This window comes from Barbus barbus (genome assembly GCF_936440315.1).
Source record: "Barbus barbus genome assembly, chromosome: 20".
NCBI classification, from domain to species: Eukaryota; Metazoa; Chordata; class Actinopteri; order Cypriniformes; family Cyprinidae; genus Barbus; species Barbus barbus.
The window spans coordinates 6,019,835-6,037,298 of NC_136748.1; the positions used below are offsets into that span (position 1 = coordinate 6,019,835).

A 17,464-nucleotide genomic window follows, 5' to 3' on the forward strand; every position below is an offset into this window, starting at 1 on the left:
ACAGTCCTGCTGGTATCACCATCTCCCCCCTCTTTTCGCGCATTAATCGTTACATTGTCAGCGCTAGTCTGCTCCACATTACTGCTACCGGCATTCTCATGTGTCAACAAACCAGCACCCGCACCTTCAGCCCTCCCAGGGCACACTCGTTTTATGTGACCTTCTTTGCCACATTCATAACACTTCATTGTATCAGAATGCAAAAATTACATAATCAAATCCATCAATCCGAAATTTGAACGCCACATTCATTTCATCTTCACCGCTGTTTAAAATCATGTACACTTGCCGTCTAAAGCAAACAACATGCTTGAGCAATGGAGACTTGCAACCAAGCGGAATTTTTTTCATTTGCAACATTATTTTGCCATGCCTAGACAACTCTGTTATTAACAACTCGTCCTTAACGAAAGGCGGAACATTTGAGAGGATAATTCTTTTTGCGGGTTGAATCAACGGTACAACAGAAACTAGCGTATCCTGTATCACAACTCCACTCTGAACAACACTATTCACTTTCTCTATGGCATCCAAAAAAATAACCACAGCGCTATTCATTTGGGATGCAGAGACAATACTGTCATAGCCGACAACCTTCCCAACAGCCAAAGCACAATCTTCCACCGAACAATTAAAAACAGGCAGTACTTTAACGCCAAGCCTTCGTGAAATTTGGTTAAAACTTTGACCGGGTCACGCCGGCACCGCCATAGCCACCCGGCCAACGGCGTCCTCTTACTTTATACTTAACACAATAACTATTCCTTCAACGAAATTATACCAATATTTAAAACCATCAACACTAAACGCTTATAAAAGACAGTGTGGGGAAAAACAGGACAAAGAAGAAAAAAAAAAGGCTCACTCTCACCACCTCAGCGTTCTCACTCACACGCTCCTCGCAACACTCACTCCGCACATGCGCACGAGACGAGAGAGAGAGCTTTAACAGGGTCATTTGAAAATAGTCTTGATCTAGTGTACCCAACAGCCTATAAATCCCAAAATTTAACTCAAAACTCAGGTATCATATGATTCTAAACAAGCATGCGAAGTTGTATGGAGATCGGGCAAAAACTGGCACTATAATAGTTATAAAGGTTAAAATCACTATATATATATATATATATATATATATATATATATATACACACATACACACATACATATATATATATAATTTGTTCCAAATGTCTGTTTACAACAAAATGTGTGTGCATGTGTGTAAGCATTCCTAGTGTGTATAATTATGGTTTAACCCTTTCATTCCTTTCTCTGTGTTCTGGGGCCTCATGTATAACTGTATATCGAAATGAAAACAGTAAATCATTGTTTACTTCATTACATATAAAAAGAGTGCGTACGCACAATCAAAAGCATCCGTACGGTGCACACATATTTACGCCAAGTTTATTTTTAATAAATCCAGATGTGCTTGGAAAAGTTAAGATTTGCCTGTTTCCTTTTTAAAATACTTTGTCAGTGACGTGCAAGTCAGACAATTGTATTTACACTGCAATAAATGGCTTACCTGTTTCCACTAAACATAGCTAAAAGATGTTCACCTTTTCAGCAAAACTACATAAATTTGATTTGAGTTGTTTAAAACAATTGAAATACTATTTCAGTGGAAAGAATGAGGTCAAGTATATTCTAAAATAGGCAATTTATCTGAGAACTAAACAAGTTTTATTTTTTAGGGATATTTTGATATATTCTAAAACATTCTGGATGATTTTGGCAATAAAAATTAATGTAGCACAAATAGCATTTAGTCCATATCTCATATTTCCTTAACGTCTTGTACCTTTGACGGTGCGTTTATATAAACTATATAAATTCTTATTACAAAGCAAAAACAAACTCTCCTTCGATCCATGAACGTTTCTCTCAGTTAATGTGCATGATGTCATCTCACAGTCTGATTTTCAACGGCTCGGGGTCTGTCATAGCAAATCAACACACACTGTTGTGAATAGTTAAGCGAAGCATCTTCTCATAGCATAGGAACAAAAAAAAAAGGCTCATGAATAATTTAATAGACACTGACTTCGATGTACTATAGTCCATTGCCACATCACAAATCGTGACGTCAACAATGTAGATTTTAAATCCTGAAAGATGAAAATAGCACAAAAATGCTTAACATTAACCAGTTTTCTCCAACAGTTAAAATGATCAGATGCTAACATTGTCTTCTATGACACCTCTGCTAAAATCTCAGACAAAGTAGTCCGGGGTTTCATGACCCTTTAAGCATGCATTTTACAGAGGCAAGAGGAAAAGTAAATACCATCTAAATCTTTTTTAACAAAACACTCATTAAATACATTATAAAACACCCAATGTACTCTTCTACTGCAAAGTGAATGTTGTCTACGCTTAAATAGTCTCTCTCCATTTAAGCGTCTCATTCCCAGGATCATTTGGTGTACATCAGAGTCAGCTTAATCCAGTTTGTATCCTGGCCAGATGTTTGACATACTACTCAGCCTGGTACTGGTACTGAAACTGTTCCTATGTAGGTATTGTATGCAACATTTACAAGTACAAAAACATATGTTATATATTTGGGGAGACGTTGAAATATACAAATCTAGACAAACATGCACATCTAAAACAAAAGCAGTTTACATATTTACAGCTATAGAAAAGTAAAACATTTACAAATCAGTGGTTGCTGATCATATTTTAATGGCATAAAATATGCAGACAAGCTCACACCATCAGAGGTATGGAAAATAACAAAAACTAGGTGAAGGCAGTGTCTCAGTCTTCACTGACTAGTGTAAAATAAGAAAGCATGTAATTCAAACTACTATTTCAAAATCAGCATTAACAGTAGCTGCTGTTGATTTTGCAGACATGTCTATTCCCATTCTCTTCTGAACTCTTTCTTCACAGTACAGCATGTTATCATAAAGTTCTGGCACCAGAAGTCACACAGAATGGAATGATGCTACAATTTTAAATAATAAAAAAAAAAGTCAACAGTGTTAAATAATTGCCACTGAAAACAATCTCAGTTATCATAAATTTAATAGAAATAACTGATAAATGCACAAACTAAATATTTCTATAACCTAAATAAGTTTTGTATACATTTGTACATGTGTATAGTTACATGTAAATAATGTATGATTTAGATGCTGTCAATATGTCCGTCTTGTTCATTTTAGTGTCAAACTTAAGTAAATGGACAGTATGTGGGATAGGACCATCATTTATGTAAATAAGCAAAAGCAGAACAGTTATGTTGCTCTAAATAACTTTAACCTGTTAACCTTCGCCCCCCATTGTGGGCCTCACAGGTGAAAATAACCTACCTAAATTAAAATGGTAACAGTTCCCTGACAAAGTGTGCTACACAAACAAATTAGGTATCTTTGGAAAGAAGACACTTTGGGCTTTACTATCTATCATCAGAGTTGATAATGCTCAAAAAGATAAAAAGTTATAGACACTGACGTGCCTTGAAAAATATTTTTCCACACTGAATGTTTTTTTATTTCATATACAAATACATGAAATAAGTCCTGGAGCAATCCAGAAAAGTAATGGATTGAAAGCCACATGTCTCATGAGTTTATATTTCAAATTTGAAGAAGATACCATGAAAAATGAGATTCCTGCAATATTTTTTCTGAAACTATTTATAGTCCTCCCACCCCCGTTTGAGGAAAAATTATCACCAAATGGATTGCAGAATTATACAAGCTATTTTAGTCATTATACATGTTCCGGCATAGTTTTTCAATTATAAAATAATAGACAGATTTATTTGAGCACTAAAAAAAATACAAAAATAATTATTTGAGTAATAAAAAAGGAAAAAAAATGGAAAAAAATGCTTTGTATATAGTATGTATACTGAAGTATTCTGATTGCCAGACATGAAGTGATATTGGCAGACATGGTCATACAGTCAGTAATCACACGCTGATGTGCTTCCATTCAGATTATAATCATACAGATGGGCCATATAATCAATAATAGCTGATCATTGAATCACAATGATAGCCGTCATAGAGTCGGTAATAAACACGCTGATGTCCGTCCATACATATGATAATCATGCAGATACGGCCACATTCCTCACACAATACACACACATAAAAAATGTAGAAGAAAAAAAAAAAGTTTTTTATGGATAAAGCAGATCGCTAAAGCCCGGCTCACACGATTTTGGCCACAATTTGGTCGCCTGAGACAAATTTTGAAAATCCTAAAAGATTCCTATAATCCTAGGCTAAAATCGGTTGTCTAGATCGCTGGTTTGACATGTTCACCGACAGCCGATTAATGGCCGTTGCGATCAATTTTTTCCTCCGATTAAATTCTGGCAGTGTCAGAAGATTTCAGACACTTTCCTGCAGTGTGACATCTCCTACGACGACCGTCAAACCAAGAGCCAATAGGAGCACTGAACTTGATGACGCAATTAGCGCGACAACTTCAAACCATTCATTATTTGTAAAAACAATACATGTACAAAGTAAAGTTTACTTAAAGTTTATTTATTAAGGGGCAGGATGTTTAAACTCGAATAACAAAATTACCTCAAGTTCGCTCTGTAGAACTGGAAGTCCATAAAGTCCTCTTTTGCCCAGCCATGACTTGCTCCACACACGTCGTCTTTTTCGTTTTTTTATTTACATCAAGGCATGTAATTAATAAAACTAACGCTACACGATGCTGTTGTTTGCTAGCTACCATTATAGCGAGAGAACGCGGGTCACGTATTGATGACGTAAAACTCCGGACAAGTCTTCTTGAGTACGTCCGTTTTTGTAAAAAAAAAAAAAAAAAAAGTACGTCCGTTTTTGTCGCGTCTTGACTGTCGTACAGTCTGACATTAAGACAACTGAGATCCTACAGTCTGACATGGGGATCATGTTCGTACAGTGTGACAAGCAACAATCGCAAAAGACTATTAAAAATCGCACAGTGAGAGCCCGGCTTAAGTTACGCCCCGCTCAGATGACAGCTGCGTCACAGCGTGCGTCACGCTTTCAGGAGAGAGCGCCAAATTCAAATAAACTATATTCCGCTTTTCTGAGACTTTTTTTCCGTGGACGGTCTCATTCTGTTTGTAAAACTGTATGCTACAACACCGTGTTGTTTTTTTACCACCAAGACGCTGTTTTTGAGCGTAATTTATTCCATAACAGACGCGAACAATAACTCTCCCGAAGAAATTAAATGTAAACAAAGGAATATTCATCCTTATTACAACGTTATTGTTTCGCTGGACTAAAAGTGCTCGCTGGGATGTTGTTCTGTGGACCCTTACCTCTCTAACTAAACTGGGATTTCAGCAGTGGACGCGTTTGTGGCTCGTTATTACAATGATAATGGTACGTACTGCTTTTTTATTCTGCATGTTTTGATGTGTACTGCTTACGCAACTGTAGCAAATACATTCCTTATAAGCTTTCCATCGAAAAACAGCGATCTGTTGTCGATGCTTGAGGCTTAGACCTTCAGAATGATATATAGTTTGTCAAGATTAATGATATTCTTTCACGTTAAATTCATTCATAAACATTAAACTAGTGGGGAAAAAAACACTTCAGTGCGCCGTCACTCTGGTAAACGTTAACAGGTTAAAGGTCCCATGACAGGCCTATATAAAAGCATCCAAAAAACAGCAAAAAAAAAAACAACCTTAAATCAGTTGGAAGATGTCTCCAGTACTGCCCCGTGAGCGCGAGGTCTCTCTCCTGGCACAGTGTCGCCTCTCTCGGCGTCTGTTCTGAGCAGTGAGCGGCAGAGAAGCAGCGCTTTCAGTTTGCCTTAAAGCAGCAGACTCATCAATAAATCATTTACAAAACAGCATTTACAAGCACTTGTCGCTTACTGACTGTTTGGACTTTTAAATATGAACAATTTGTCTGTTAATATGCGCAGTTTATTATTCAGACGCAAAACAGTAATGTAGCCAAAACCACTGCATATAGTCGCTTTTTAGTGTAAGTTAGATGTATATTGATTTTATCAGACGATGTTGCGATTATAAATCAGGATTTAAGGAGTATAGGGAGAGTGATTCAGAGTTAACATGTATTATTAATGGGTCGTGTTTACTATTTATACTTGTTTTATGTATGACAACAGAAAATACGACATAAAGGGAAGATTCCAGATTGGGCCATCTGAGCTTTCATTTTCTCAAAGGCGAAGCAGGATACCCAGGGCTCGGTTTACACCTATCGCCATTTATAGCCACTGGGGGACCATAGGCAGGCTAGGGGAACTAATATTAATGTAAAAAAAAAAAATCTGTGAAATTTTCATGCCATGGGACCTTTAAACAGGTTATCAAGCCCAGTTTCTTTCTTCCCTTTCTGATTAAATGCTATGTCTATGGAACAAATAAATAAATAAATAAATAAATAATACAAAATAAAAAGACAACAGGCTAAACCTAAACTGTATAGCAATGTGAATTACATCGATAAAATGACTGTAAATGCATTCATCATGCCAACACCTTTATAAACCTGAAAGTCTTGTAACGCTTGAGGAGGGAATGACCACAGTTTCAAATGGATGGATCTTTCCTCATTTATGGAAAATATTTTCAGAGGTAACTATCAAATATAACATTTCATTTCTGTAGTGTTGCCTGTTCATTGCATACTTGTCAGTTATTGCTTTAAATTCATCCAAGTTCATTGCCTTACATAGATTCATAAAAGTATGACAGTCCAGACAAGAATGCTGTTAACCCTAAGGGCAGATGAAAGTTAATTAGCAAACAGGTATTTCACAGATTAACAATTTTAGTGTTATACAGTCCTATCATTATGGATAAGACAACGCAGTATATAGAAACTATGAATTTAAACGCCTAACAACGAAACCTATATACAACAAAAGCACAATCTTACAACACAACTTTAGCTTTTTCTACAGCAAGGTTGACATTTGATTGAAACTGCACAGATTTCATATTAGTACCCACACATACGGAAAGGTAATATATTCGGTAACACTTTATTTTGATGGTCCCTTTTGAACATTATGTTGATACTAAGTAATGTTGCAACTACATGTCAACTAACTCTCATTAGAGTTAGTAGACTGTCTGCTTCATACCCGCTAACTCTTTTTGATGGTCTCACAACAGACCTTCTACTGACTTTAAGTAACTTTGCAAGTACATGTCAACTTATTCTAACCCTAACCCTATCAGTCTACTAATACATTACTGACACTCTAATGAGAGTTAGTAGAAATGTAGGTGCAATGTTACTTATAGTCAACAGAATGTGTTAAAAGGGACCAACAAAATAAAGTGAAAACATATTCACATATATGTGGAGCACTGTTAAATATTTTGAAAATATATAAAAAAAAATGCATAGAACTTAATGCTCATGTTGCACGTTTAGGCTATTTGTGAGTTTATAGGCTATTTGTGAGTTTATATTCATGCCTCATATGATGTATTTTTAATCAATGTGTTTTTGCAATGCAACAATGCATTTTGTTTCTACACTACATTTACCATTTTAAAGCTATTATTATATTATATTATATTATAGAATAAAATAGAATAGTATATCCTATATTCTCATTCAATTTAGGCCTACTTTCCACTTAAACGAAGCTTAAGCTTCTAAATTTTATGTACCATTTATGTAAATACTGCGTAACTTTCACATGTTTGTTGGACACGCGCGTTGAACATTGAGGCGCATTTAAACTGGAGTGGAGGGAGTTACCATGGAAACGGGGCGGTAACTCAGCTGACAAGTAGCATAACTCTGTCTCTCACTGTTGTTTTTACTGCTTTCAGGTAAGTTTAGTACCTAAAATTACACACATACATAAAACTGTTCCTGACACTTTCTTACATGTAATTGACACGCTTCTGTTGAATATTTACTATACACAAATGGTTCAGTGTCATCGGAAAAACTCCGTTAGCATCACAACCGTGAGCTAACTATCCACCTTTTTCTTGCCATAAAAATGGGCGCCGCCATTTGTAAATTCTATGGGTCTAGCTTCCGGTCTAATGTACAAAACAGTTAGTTTTGCTGCTTGATATTGAAAATCGGTGTGTCTTACCATATTATTTTAATGTATTATATTAATTATGAACACACTGGTTTGTAGTGCAAACAGTTTTACCATTTACAGCACATTGTTATTCTTCTCGTTATTTACCTATAGTGGCAAATGAACCGGAAGTCTCACCCATAGGCTTACTTCCGTGTTGAAGAAAAAAGTGGATAGAGGCAAGCTAGCTATAGATTTGAGCTCCTGTTTATGAAAGTTTGGGATTTTAATCATGTGCGTAGATGAGTGGTTTTGATAGCTTTGTAAATGTTTTGCTGGCAATTTGTTAATGGATGAATTAATATATATTGGATTGGATTCAATTTATTGTCATTGCACATGTAGATACAAGGCAACGAAATGCAATAGAGAAGAAAATACAGCACAACATGAGGAAAGGAAGGAGAAAAAAAATAATCCTCACACTATGCTCCTAGACAGACAGACAGACAGACAGACAGACAGACAGACAGATAGACAGATAAGGGGTGTAAGGGTTCACAAAATTCACGGTTCGATAAGACACAGTGGTGTCACGGTTCGGTACGTTTTCGATATATACGATGAATACGAATATCGTTACACCCTTAATATATATATCTCCACTCACTGGCCACTTTATAAGGTGGCCAGTGAGTGGAGATGCTAGTACCGGGTTGGACCGTCTTTTGTCTTCGGAACTATGGAATTATTTTTGTGTCTTTATTATTCAAACAAAAATTCTGTATTTGAGAGCAAAACTAATTATTTTGCAATTAAAAAATAAAAGTTTGCAAAAAAAAGTCTTCTTAAGGTTCAAAATTAAAGTAATTGAAAACAAAATAATTTGCAGTGCGTGTAAATCTTTTAAAAATATATATTTTTCTTTGTGCACTTCAAAAACTTTTCATCACTAATCCACAAATGTTGCTCTCTTTCCTGCCTTCTTTTTTGCGGGTCTAAAATTTTTGTTTGGGAGTTGAAATGTTTTGCTTGCGAGTCAAGCTGTGTGTCAGTGGGCGGTCTCTACGCACCAGGATGAAAGGCCCTTTTCTATTTTTAAATAATGCCGCGAGTGGGGCTTGAGGAAGTGACGTCACCTGCGTCTGCGCAGTGCAACCTGATGAGGCTCCAGAAGTGACACAGGAAACAGAAATACAAATAATGTTTGTATTAATCTGCAAAATAATAATAATAATAATAATAATAACAACGCGACTAAACGAGACAAAATAACGTTATAACGTTTAGTTTCGTCTCGTTTTGGTCAACGAAAATGAAGACATTTTAGCATAGTTCTTATTTTTCAAAACACATTTGGTCTCGTTTTTTATTCGTCAACAATATTGCATTATATATTTAATTATCGTCATCGTCACATGACCAGCATTTACGTTGCGTCTCGTTTTCGTCACATGATTAAGGTTCGTTGACGACGATATTTAGTCACAATTTTCGTTGACGAAAGCAACACTAGTTGAGAGAGAACAAAAATGTATTGCAAACACACTATCACCTGCCTGAGAGGTAAGGAAAAATACACTTACCTGAGATGATTTTTTATTTTTTTTTTATATCCGAAATTTATGATAGTATTCTTTAAAACAAACTTTTAATGTATTATTTTATAAAAAAAAAAATAGTTAATTATCAAATAAAGAAAAAATAATAATAGCCATAATATGGACTATTGTAAATGCTTTGATATTCTTTGCGATTTCCTTTTCACATTGCTGATAACAGTTTATGTTGTTGTATATGGTATCATTGTAATCCTTGATCATCAAAACATAGGGGTAAACATCACCTTTTCTGGGTTATCATGTCTGGTTCAGGAGATATGACAAGATACATAATTTGTTTATGGCTGAAGGTAAAATGGTCGCCATGGCAACTATGAGGTGTTTTTGCAATGGCTCCATTTCTGAAAATGTTTAGGGCCACAAACTATACAGGTGTACCAAGTTTCATGCTTTTATGAAAAAGTGAACATTATTTTCACATATCACCTGTACTATTCCAATTATTTACCGGAAGTGGGTTGGTTAAGGCCCTGATTAGCTGATGTATTACAATGCTTGATTCAGGTTCAATAGGGGAGCATGTGATTAGTTGAGAAATTGTGCATAGTTAATGATGGCTCTTAAATATTTAAATACAGAGTGTTGAATGCCTACCAAGACTTGCATATTTGTGCATAATATTTTGACCCTGGATGCCTACAGAAGGATAATCTTTCATTTATGTGCCAGAAACATCATGAACCTTCATAATTTTTGTTGGTTCATGCTGAACTGGTGTTGACAAATGTACTCTTTATATTAATAAGTCAATTTATATAGTCACTGCTTTACAGTTAGGGTAAACATACCTATTATTAAGCTCACCAAAATCTACACCGAGTCATTTTTTTGTGCACAAGATATTGGTTTCAGTACAAGAAGTTGTTAAAATAAAATATTAATCTCACACAAAAATATTTAACTTTATTTTAAATGACAAAAGCATTTCAATTAAGATATAAATCATTAAATGCAAAACAGTCTGACTGTGCTTAATGTGTGAATTGTTGTACCCTTTAAGCAAACCCATGTTCCCATTAAGCTCACATCATGTTTTATTAAAAATTCTTGTTGATTTTAAACAACCTTTTTAAAGAATAATGGGGGAAAAAAGGTTTATTTGAAGGTACAAAGTCAATCACAAAATAAAAGAGAGCGAGAGAGAAGACAAATCAAGCTACAAGGCATTCAGTTTGATCAGTTATATATTGGCGAAGTGTCATTTAAGCACATTGCAACATCTAGACTAGTCCACATTCAGCGAAGTAACATATTCAAAAAACAAACCATTTACAAAGTAGTTAAGTGTATGAAGCCTAGTGTTTTAAAAATCTGTTCACATTTTAAAAGTCGTGTAGTGTATTCCAGCCTTTAGTTGCTTTTTTCCTGGACAGATACAACAGATTTCTGTTGGCTCCTTCTTTGAATGGAAGACATGCCTCTTTCATAGTTATGTCTCGATTTTGTCATCTTAAAGCTGTTAAAATAAGTGATGACCATCAGTTAATATTTAAAATCTGTTTATTAAGTATTTACATAGACATTCAATGTGGAAGAGCTTAATTGGAGAAGCAACAATTTTTTATAAATTTAATGTAATATTTATTAAAATGACAGGATTTTTGCTAAATAAATAAAGGTCATGTATTAAGTTCACACATTTTAATATGAACAACTACTATTAATAATATCTTTGAAATTATAGGGTACAACGGGGCTAAAGGAGCCCGGGGGTAAAAGGCGCCTTTGATATTATTTTCATCTAAACCACTAGATGGCACAAAAACGTGGCGTAGCACTTTGCAAAACATTCGCTTTTCAACACGCACGTGTTTATTTGTCTGATCTTTGATGCAATCGCACGCAGAAGTGCAAAGATGATTCTGTGCTTACTTGATCTAATATTTTAAGTTTTTTTTTAAATGTTCTAGATTTAAGTAGCAAATGAGAATCGCTAAAATGAATGCATATTAAAGCAACAGTTTTTACATACCGAAAGAATATGTAAAAGTATGTTTTTGGCATAAAAAGCACCCCTGCTGTTGGGGCTAAATGCATGATACATGATAATTAATAGATCACTGACTTTTCCATTTGTTCACATGACATGGTTAGATTCAGATGGTAAATATCATATATTATGTTATAAATATTATATATTATGTGTGTGTCCATATTTGAGATAATCACCATGTTTAGAATGAAACCATATTTAAAAACATGATAAATTATATCATATAATAAAATATCATTTGTTATTACTACTTTAAATATATTTTCAATTATTATTGGATCTCCTTCAATACTTTCAGAAACTTTATTTATTAAAATTTTTATATATGTATTTTAAAATATATTTTTTATATTAATATATTTTAATGACAGTAGGCCTATATTTATTGAACAAAATTTGATTTTGTGATTTTCATAGAAGTGTACCTTTAAGCTCACCTTAAAATAATATGAAAACTTTACAGTAAAAAATGTAATTTGTAATTTAAAAATTACAGCAGTATAAAAGCACAGACCAGCAATAAACTGTCAATTTATAATATTATGGATTTAAAAGTACAAGCCAGTAATGCCTGTGAAGTAAGATGTAAGCGTAGCACACAATCTTGTACAGCTAGTCAGCTAACTGTGTTCTGTAGCATCTGCGCTATGTTGAAAACATAGTGCATTCCAAACGACTACATAATGCCCTGCTCACTCCAAAGTCCCCACTCCAAGGGGATAGGGATGATCACTTCCATTTGGAACTGCCCGTGAACCGTTCGATACACGATATGCGTATCGTTACAACCCTAATCATTTTGATGGTGGACTGTAATCCAGAAAGGATTGTGTGTTTATGAAACACGTGAAAGAAATTAAATTATATTCCAGTTTTAAATGTGCTTCTGATTACAGATAGCCTGGGATTACACAAAATTTGCATTTGAAAGAAAACCAGTTCGAAGGGAGCATAGTTTGCTTTAAATTTTGGGTTAAAAATTTTTAATATGAAATTCGAATGGTACGACAATAAGATATTAAACTAGGCTACAGAAATTGAAATCTACACACTATCCTCAGTCACGCAATGCTGATGTTAACATTAATAATTTGAGAATAAAGAATAACAACAATACTACTTTGCACAGTTTGATGTGATATGAGCTAACCAATCTTTAGATTAAATCACCATTGGTAGAGCGATTTATTGTAATTCGTTTTCTTCAGTTGGGCAGAACAAAGGTGGCAGACTTGTTACTTGTTCAGATGGCAATATACGGTCAAAATTCTTATTTGGGTCATATATTCTAAGACATAGGCTAGAATCTGTGATTGTGAAGTACAGGAAATATCCACACCAGTGCGGTGACTGACAGCTACACATTCACCTCAAAACATTAGATTCATCCACGCTGCAGCCATGCCAGAACACAGCCCACACAAGAAAGATAATTCCGCACACAGCTGCAATTCCAGGTTTCCAGTTTTCAAACACAGATGGCGACAAAGAGGCAAAACTTACGGACTGCAGTATTAACATATTAGAACTTAATATGGACATATTGCAAATTAATATATTTACATAGTCTAATATCTAAATGTATTTACATAAAGGAAATGAATGTGTAAATATTTCTGATAAAAATATATTTATATATTTAATGTGTGAATTTTTTTTTAAAAAAGCAGCCAAAATCAAATATTTAAATATATTTTCAATACATATATTTATTTGTATAAAATGTATTTAAATTAAAATAGAAGAAAATATATGAAAATCTATTTATTAATAATATATTTCAATCTACGTGACTTCTGTATTGTCATTATAATCCCGCAGTTGCTTTCCTTTGATCTTCATTTGACAACAATAAATCCACAGGATCTTTCCAGAAGGGTTCTTTGTTGTTAATGAAAACGTTTCAAGGGCTACACGATAAATCGAAATGAAATCACGCTTAGGCAGAAGCTGCGATTGTCATGCATATCTCTCTGTGATGCATGGTTCTGTGATCAGTAAATCTTCATCCGAAGGCCAGAGGGCGCTGTCACGTGGAAACTCCAAACACACCTCGCAGAGCAAATCCAGGAACAGAAGATTTAACTGCTTTCATTAATTCAACATGACTAATAAACACATGACTATGGCAATATATGGTTTATCAGAGTTCGTATTATAATTTTCATTATAATAAAGTATATAATAATGCAGTGCCTATATCACTGCTTAGAATACTATGAAATATGTCCCGTGCCTTATTCGGTGCAAGAAGCCACATCATCTCTCAGAAGGATGTATTTTAAACATGACGTTATGAAGTGAGTTTGGAGTAAAAACATGTTATTAAATGTGGTATTTTCACGTGCTTTCAGATAGAGCAGCATTTACCACACAGAGCAGTAGTTAATTGAGAAGCTACGCAAAAATATGTCATTATCGCAAACGATTTCTTGTCCGATTACATCGTCTGTGATTTTTTTTGCGAAGTTTGTTAGAGAACTACGGCTCTTTGTAGTAAATGCTGCTCCATCTGAAAGCAGGTGATGGAGATTTACTAGTAATCACAGAACCGGCTTTACTGACAAGATGTGCATGACATTCGCATTCGATTAATCGTGCAGCCTAGGGGTGTGCGATATGACGATTTTTGATCGTGGACGATAAAAATGTCTCCACGATCTGCTTTTGAAGAAATATCGTAGTATCGCGCTACCGCGCACATTGTCAAATACAGTTCTGGCGCCTCCGTCTCTATGTACTGTACAACACGACATACAGCAGTAGAGTTACTCAGACAGGACACTGCACTTATTCGCGATCGCAAAAGTACATTATTTGCATACAAGCCTTGCTGGTTAAATGTTTAATTCGCGCGCTGGTCTGACGTGCACTTGTTCTGAGCGCATACACCTGAAGCACGCGCACTAAAACGCCTGTCTAACAGCTCCTGATTACTCAACTAAGTTATATTTTGCGCTAATACTGTCAAAACACACAAGGTTTACATACAGACTGAGTTGGTTATCTCTAAAATGAAAGTAAATAGTTAAGAGAGAAACGGATGCGTGTCTGTACTGTATATTAGATGCGTGCAGCTCTTAAAGGGACAGGACACTAAACGTGCTGTCGACTGTCATTAAAGGGATAGTTCACCCTAAAATTGAATTTCTGTCATTATTTACTCAGTGGAAAACCAAACAGTTGCTGGTCTACATTGACTTTGATAGTAGGAAAGAAAAATCCTATGGAAGTCACTGAGGACCAGCAACTGTTTGGTTTTCCACCTTCTTCAAAATAGCATTTATAAATGTTCAGCAGAAGAAAGAAACTCATTCCGGTTTAAAACAACTTTTGAGTAAATGATGATATAAAAATACAACATTATGACAGAATTGACAGACAGATGACAGAATATTAATTTGTGGGGGAACTATTCATTTAACGTTAACAAAACAACAAAACACAAAGAGAAAAATCACTCACTATTCTTGACTGAAAAACTTTAATACAGTTGCTTTAGGAATCAGTCTATCTAGTGTTTTATTTTTATATTTGTTCATTCAATTTCATTGAATGCTCTGCTAAATACACCTATTGTACCTGGAAATAAAGCACTGTTTGTTTTATTTGTATATTATGTGTATTTGTAATGTGTATCTTTGTTCTTATTTTTTAATAAGAAAAATAAAATAATGACAAAGATTTTTTATCTTCACCCACTTTGGCCTAAATATCTGCCATGCATCTTTGTCTTTCTAGTTTGGCTGTAATGCTCAGACAACTTGTAAAACCAAAATAGTAAAACTAACAAAGAATCGGGATAAAAATCGTGAATCGTGATATTTCTATAAAAAATCGTGATATGATATTTTTCCCATATCGCCCACCCCTAGTGCAGCCCCATTTCAAATGCTTTAAAACAGTGCAACTTGCATACCAAGAAGCAATTACATTCAACCATCTCAAATACAGCAATGTTTTTTTATTTATTTATTGGTCTTTTTCCATTTCTTTAAAAAAAAATGGTTCAAACATGAGGCTTGTTGCTTCATAAACCACAACCGTGAAAAAAATAGTCAGATTTTTAGAATACAAAATTACAGAAATGTGAAAAGCTGGAACTGTGCTGATGTAAGAAAACAGTAAGCCACTGCACAACCCTATTATCTTTTCTGGTACTTAGTAATAATTATGTGGCTTATTTAATATTCATTGTTGTAAGTTATGCATTCAGAGGGTGCTGCTGCTGTAACAATCTTGTCCTGGGGTTACAAGTTCTGCACTAGTCGTTTTTAAGAATCATTTGGCAGACAGCTTCCTCAGCTGACAAAGTTGCCCCTCACACCACAAAGTTGTCTTTCACCCCACTCTGTCCCTCACGCTTCATAACAAAAGAGAACAATGGAAGTGAAAATGAATGCGACCACAGTTTGAAAAGGGTCATTTCACTGGGGGTAACATAACCAATCCACTCAAATGTCAGTTAAATAAGGGGGATGGGACAGGAGAACATACTTGTTTCTACATGCATTTTTTTTCCTGGTTTCAAGCAAATAAATGACCCAAAGAGACATTTGTGCCATCTCCTTACATTCCTGCACATTTTGTCCAGTTCTAAAATACTAAATTCAAGCCGACACATTTAATATTACCATCATATAAGCAATTATCATCATCATCATCATCATCATCAAACATTAACAGGTGTCTGTTCCCTAAACAGTACTACATGCACATTAATGTGCAAAAAATGTATGTCCCATGAGTGCTGCCTCAAAGAGTTTAAAAAAGGGTTAGGGTTATTAAATGCAAAAACGCTGTGGATAAAATATTTGTAGGACACATGCATAGTATGTCTATAAATTAAAAGCTTAAATAAATCTAATTGGTTAAAAGAGCAGGTGCAATAAACAGGAGAGCAAAGACCTAACACCATTCACTGCAAGTAGAATGTGTACACATTTTAAATTTCCTCCTTATTACTACAATTACTATACTTCAACCTAATGCAATGCACAAGTTTCTCACAGATGGCTACAACCTAAATGTATTAAAACAACAGGAATGCTTTCTGTTTACACTCCAGCATGAAGACGAGTTGCAACAAGTAATTTCGCACATTTGTTAGAACTAACGTCACTCAAACAGTGGTAATCCTACCTCTAGAATGTGGTCCAGGTCAGCCTTTTCAAGACATGGATATTTTTTCAATATGTTCTCCTTTTCTGCTTTATAAATCTTCACTGCGGCCTCCCAGTTCGGTTCCTCGATGACTTGGAAAATTGCTGCCCCAATTGACAGATAGAAAATAATAGCCGAAGTCAGAAGGGGACCTTTGTCCACCATAATGAGCTCAAATGGTTTGGAGCGACTCTTAAAAAAAAAAAAACATTTACTCTGACAGCGCCCGCATTCTCACTATAAATTAATTTAGCACGAGTTCAAAATGACAGATATCTTAATGAAAATACGCCAGAGTTTCTTGTTCGGAATAGACACACGACTAACGAAACATAACTTGAAACTGTACATCCAGCAAATGTCTTAACGATATATATAGAGAGCGAGTTTGCGGTCCACGTGCGCCACTCGCATTGCTAGTGTAGCGCTCTGATGAAACTCTTGACTGATCTGGTAGTTCAACGCGCCGTAAGAGAAGGAAGTTGGCCAAGATCCACCCACTATAGTCCACCCTCTCTCACAGTCTCTTTCATAACAAACTTGGTTTCAATTCCACATTTTCTTCAAACATGTTTTCCACACAATTTTTAAACGAACTAAACTAACTTACAAAGTATAATTAGTAAAACCACAAGCATATATGCATATTCATATTTTTTTTTTTACATGCATCACC

General features: G+C 35.0%; 1 protein-coding gene across 1 annotated transcript in view; it reads right to left on the reverse strand.

The window, feature by feature from the left end:
• The window catches only part of LOC306886413 (potassium channel subfamily K member 5-like), a 65,537-nt gene extending 48,275 nt beyond the window's left edge, over positions 1-17,262 (reverse strand). Inside the window, exon 1 of the mRNA XM_079443499.1 lies at positions 16,768-17,262. Coding sequence (XP_079299625.1) covers positions 16,768-16,953 — 186 coding nt within the window. The 5' untranslated portion in view covers positions 16,954-17,262. The remainder of the gene's footprint in view (positions 1-16,767) is intronic.
• Between the last annotated feature and the right edge of the window lie 202 nt (positions 17,263-17,464).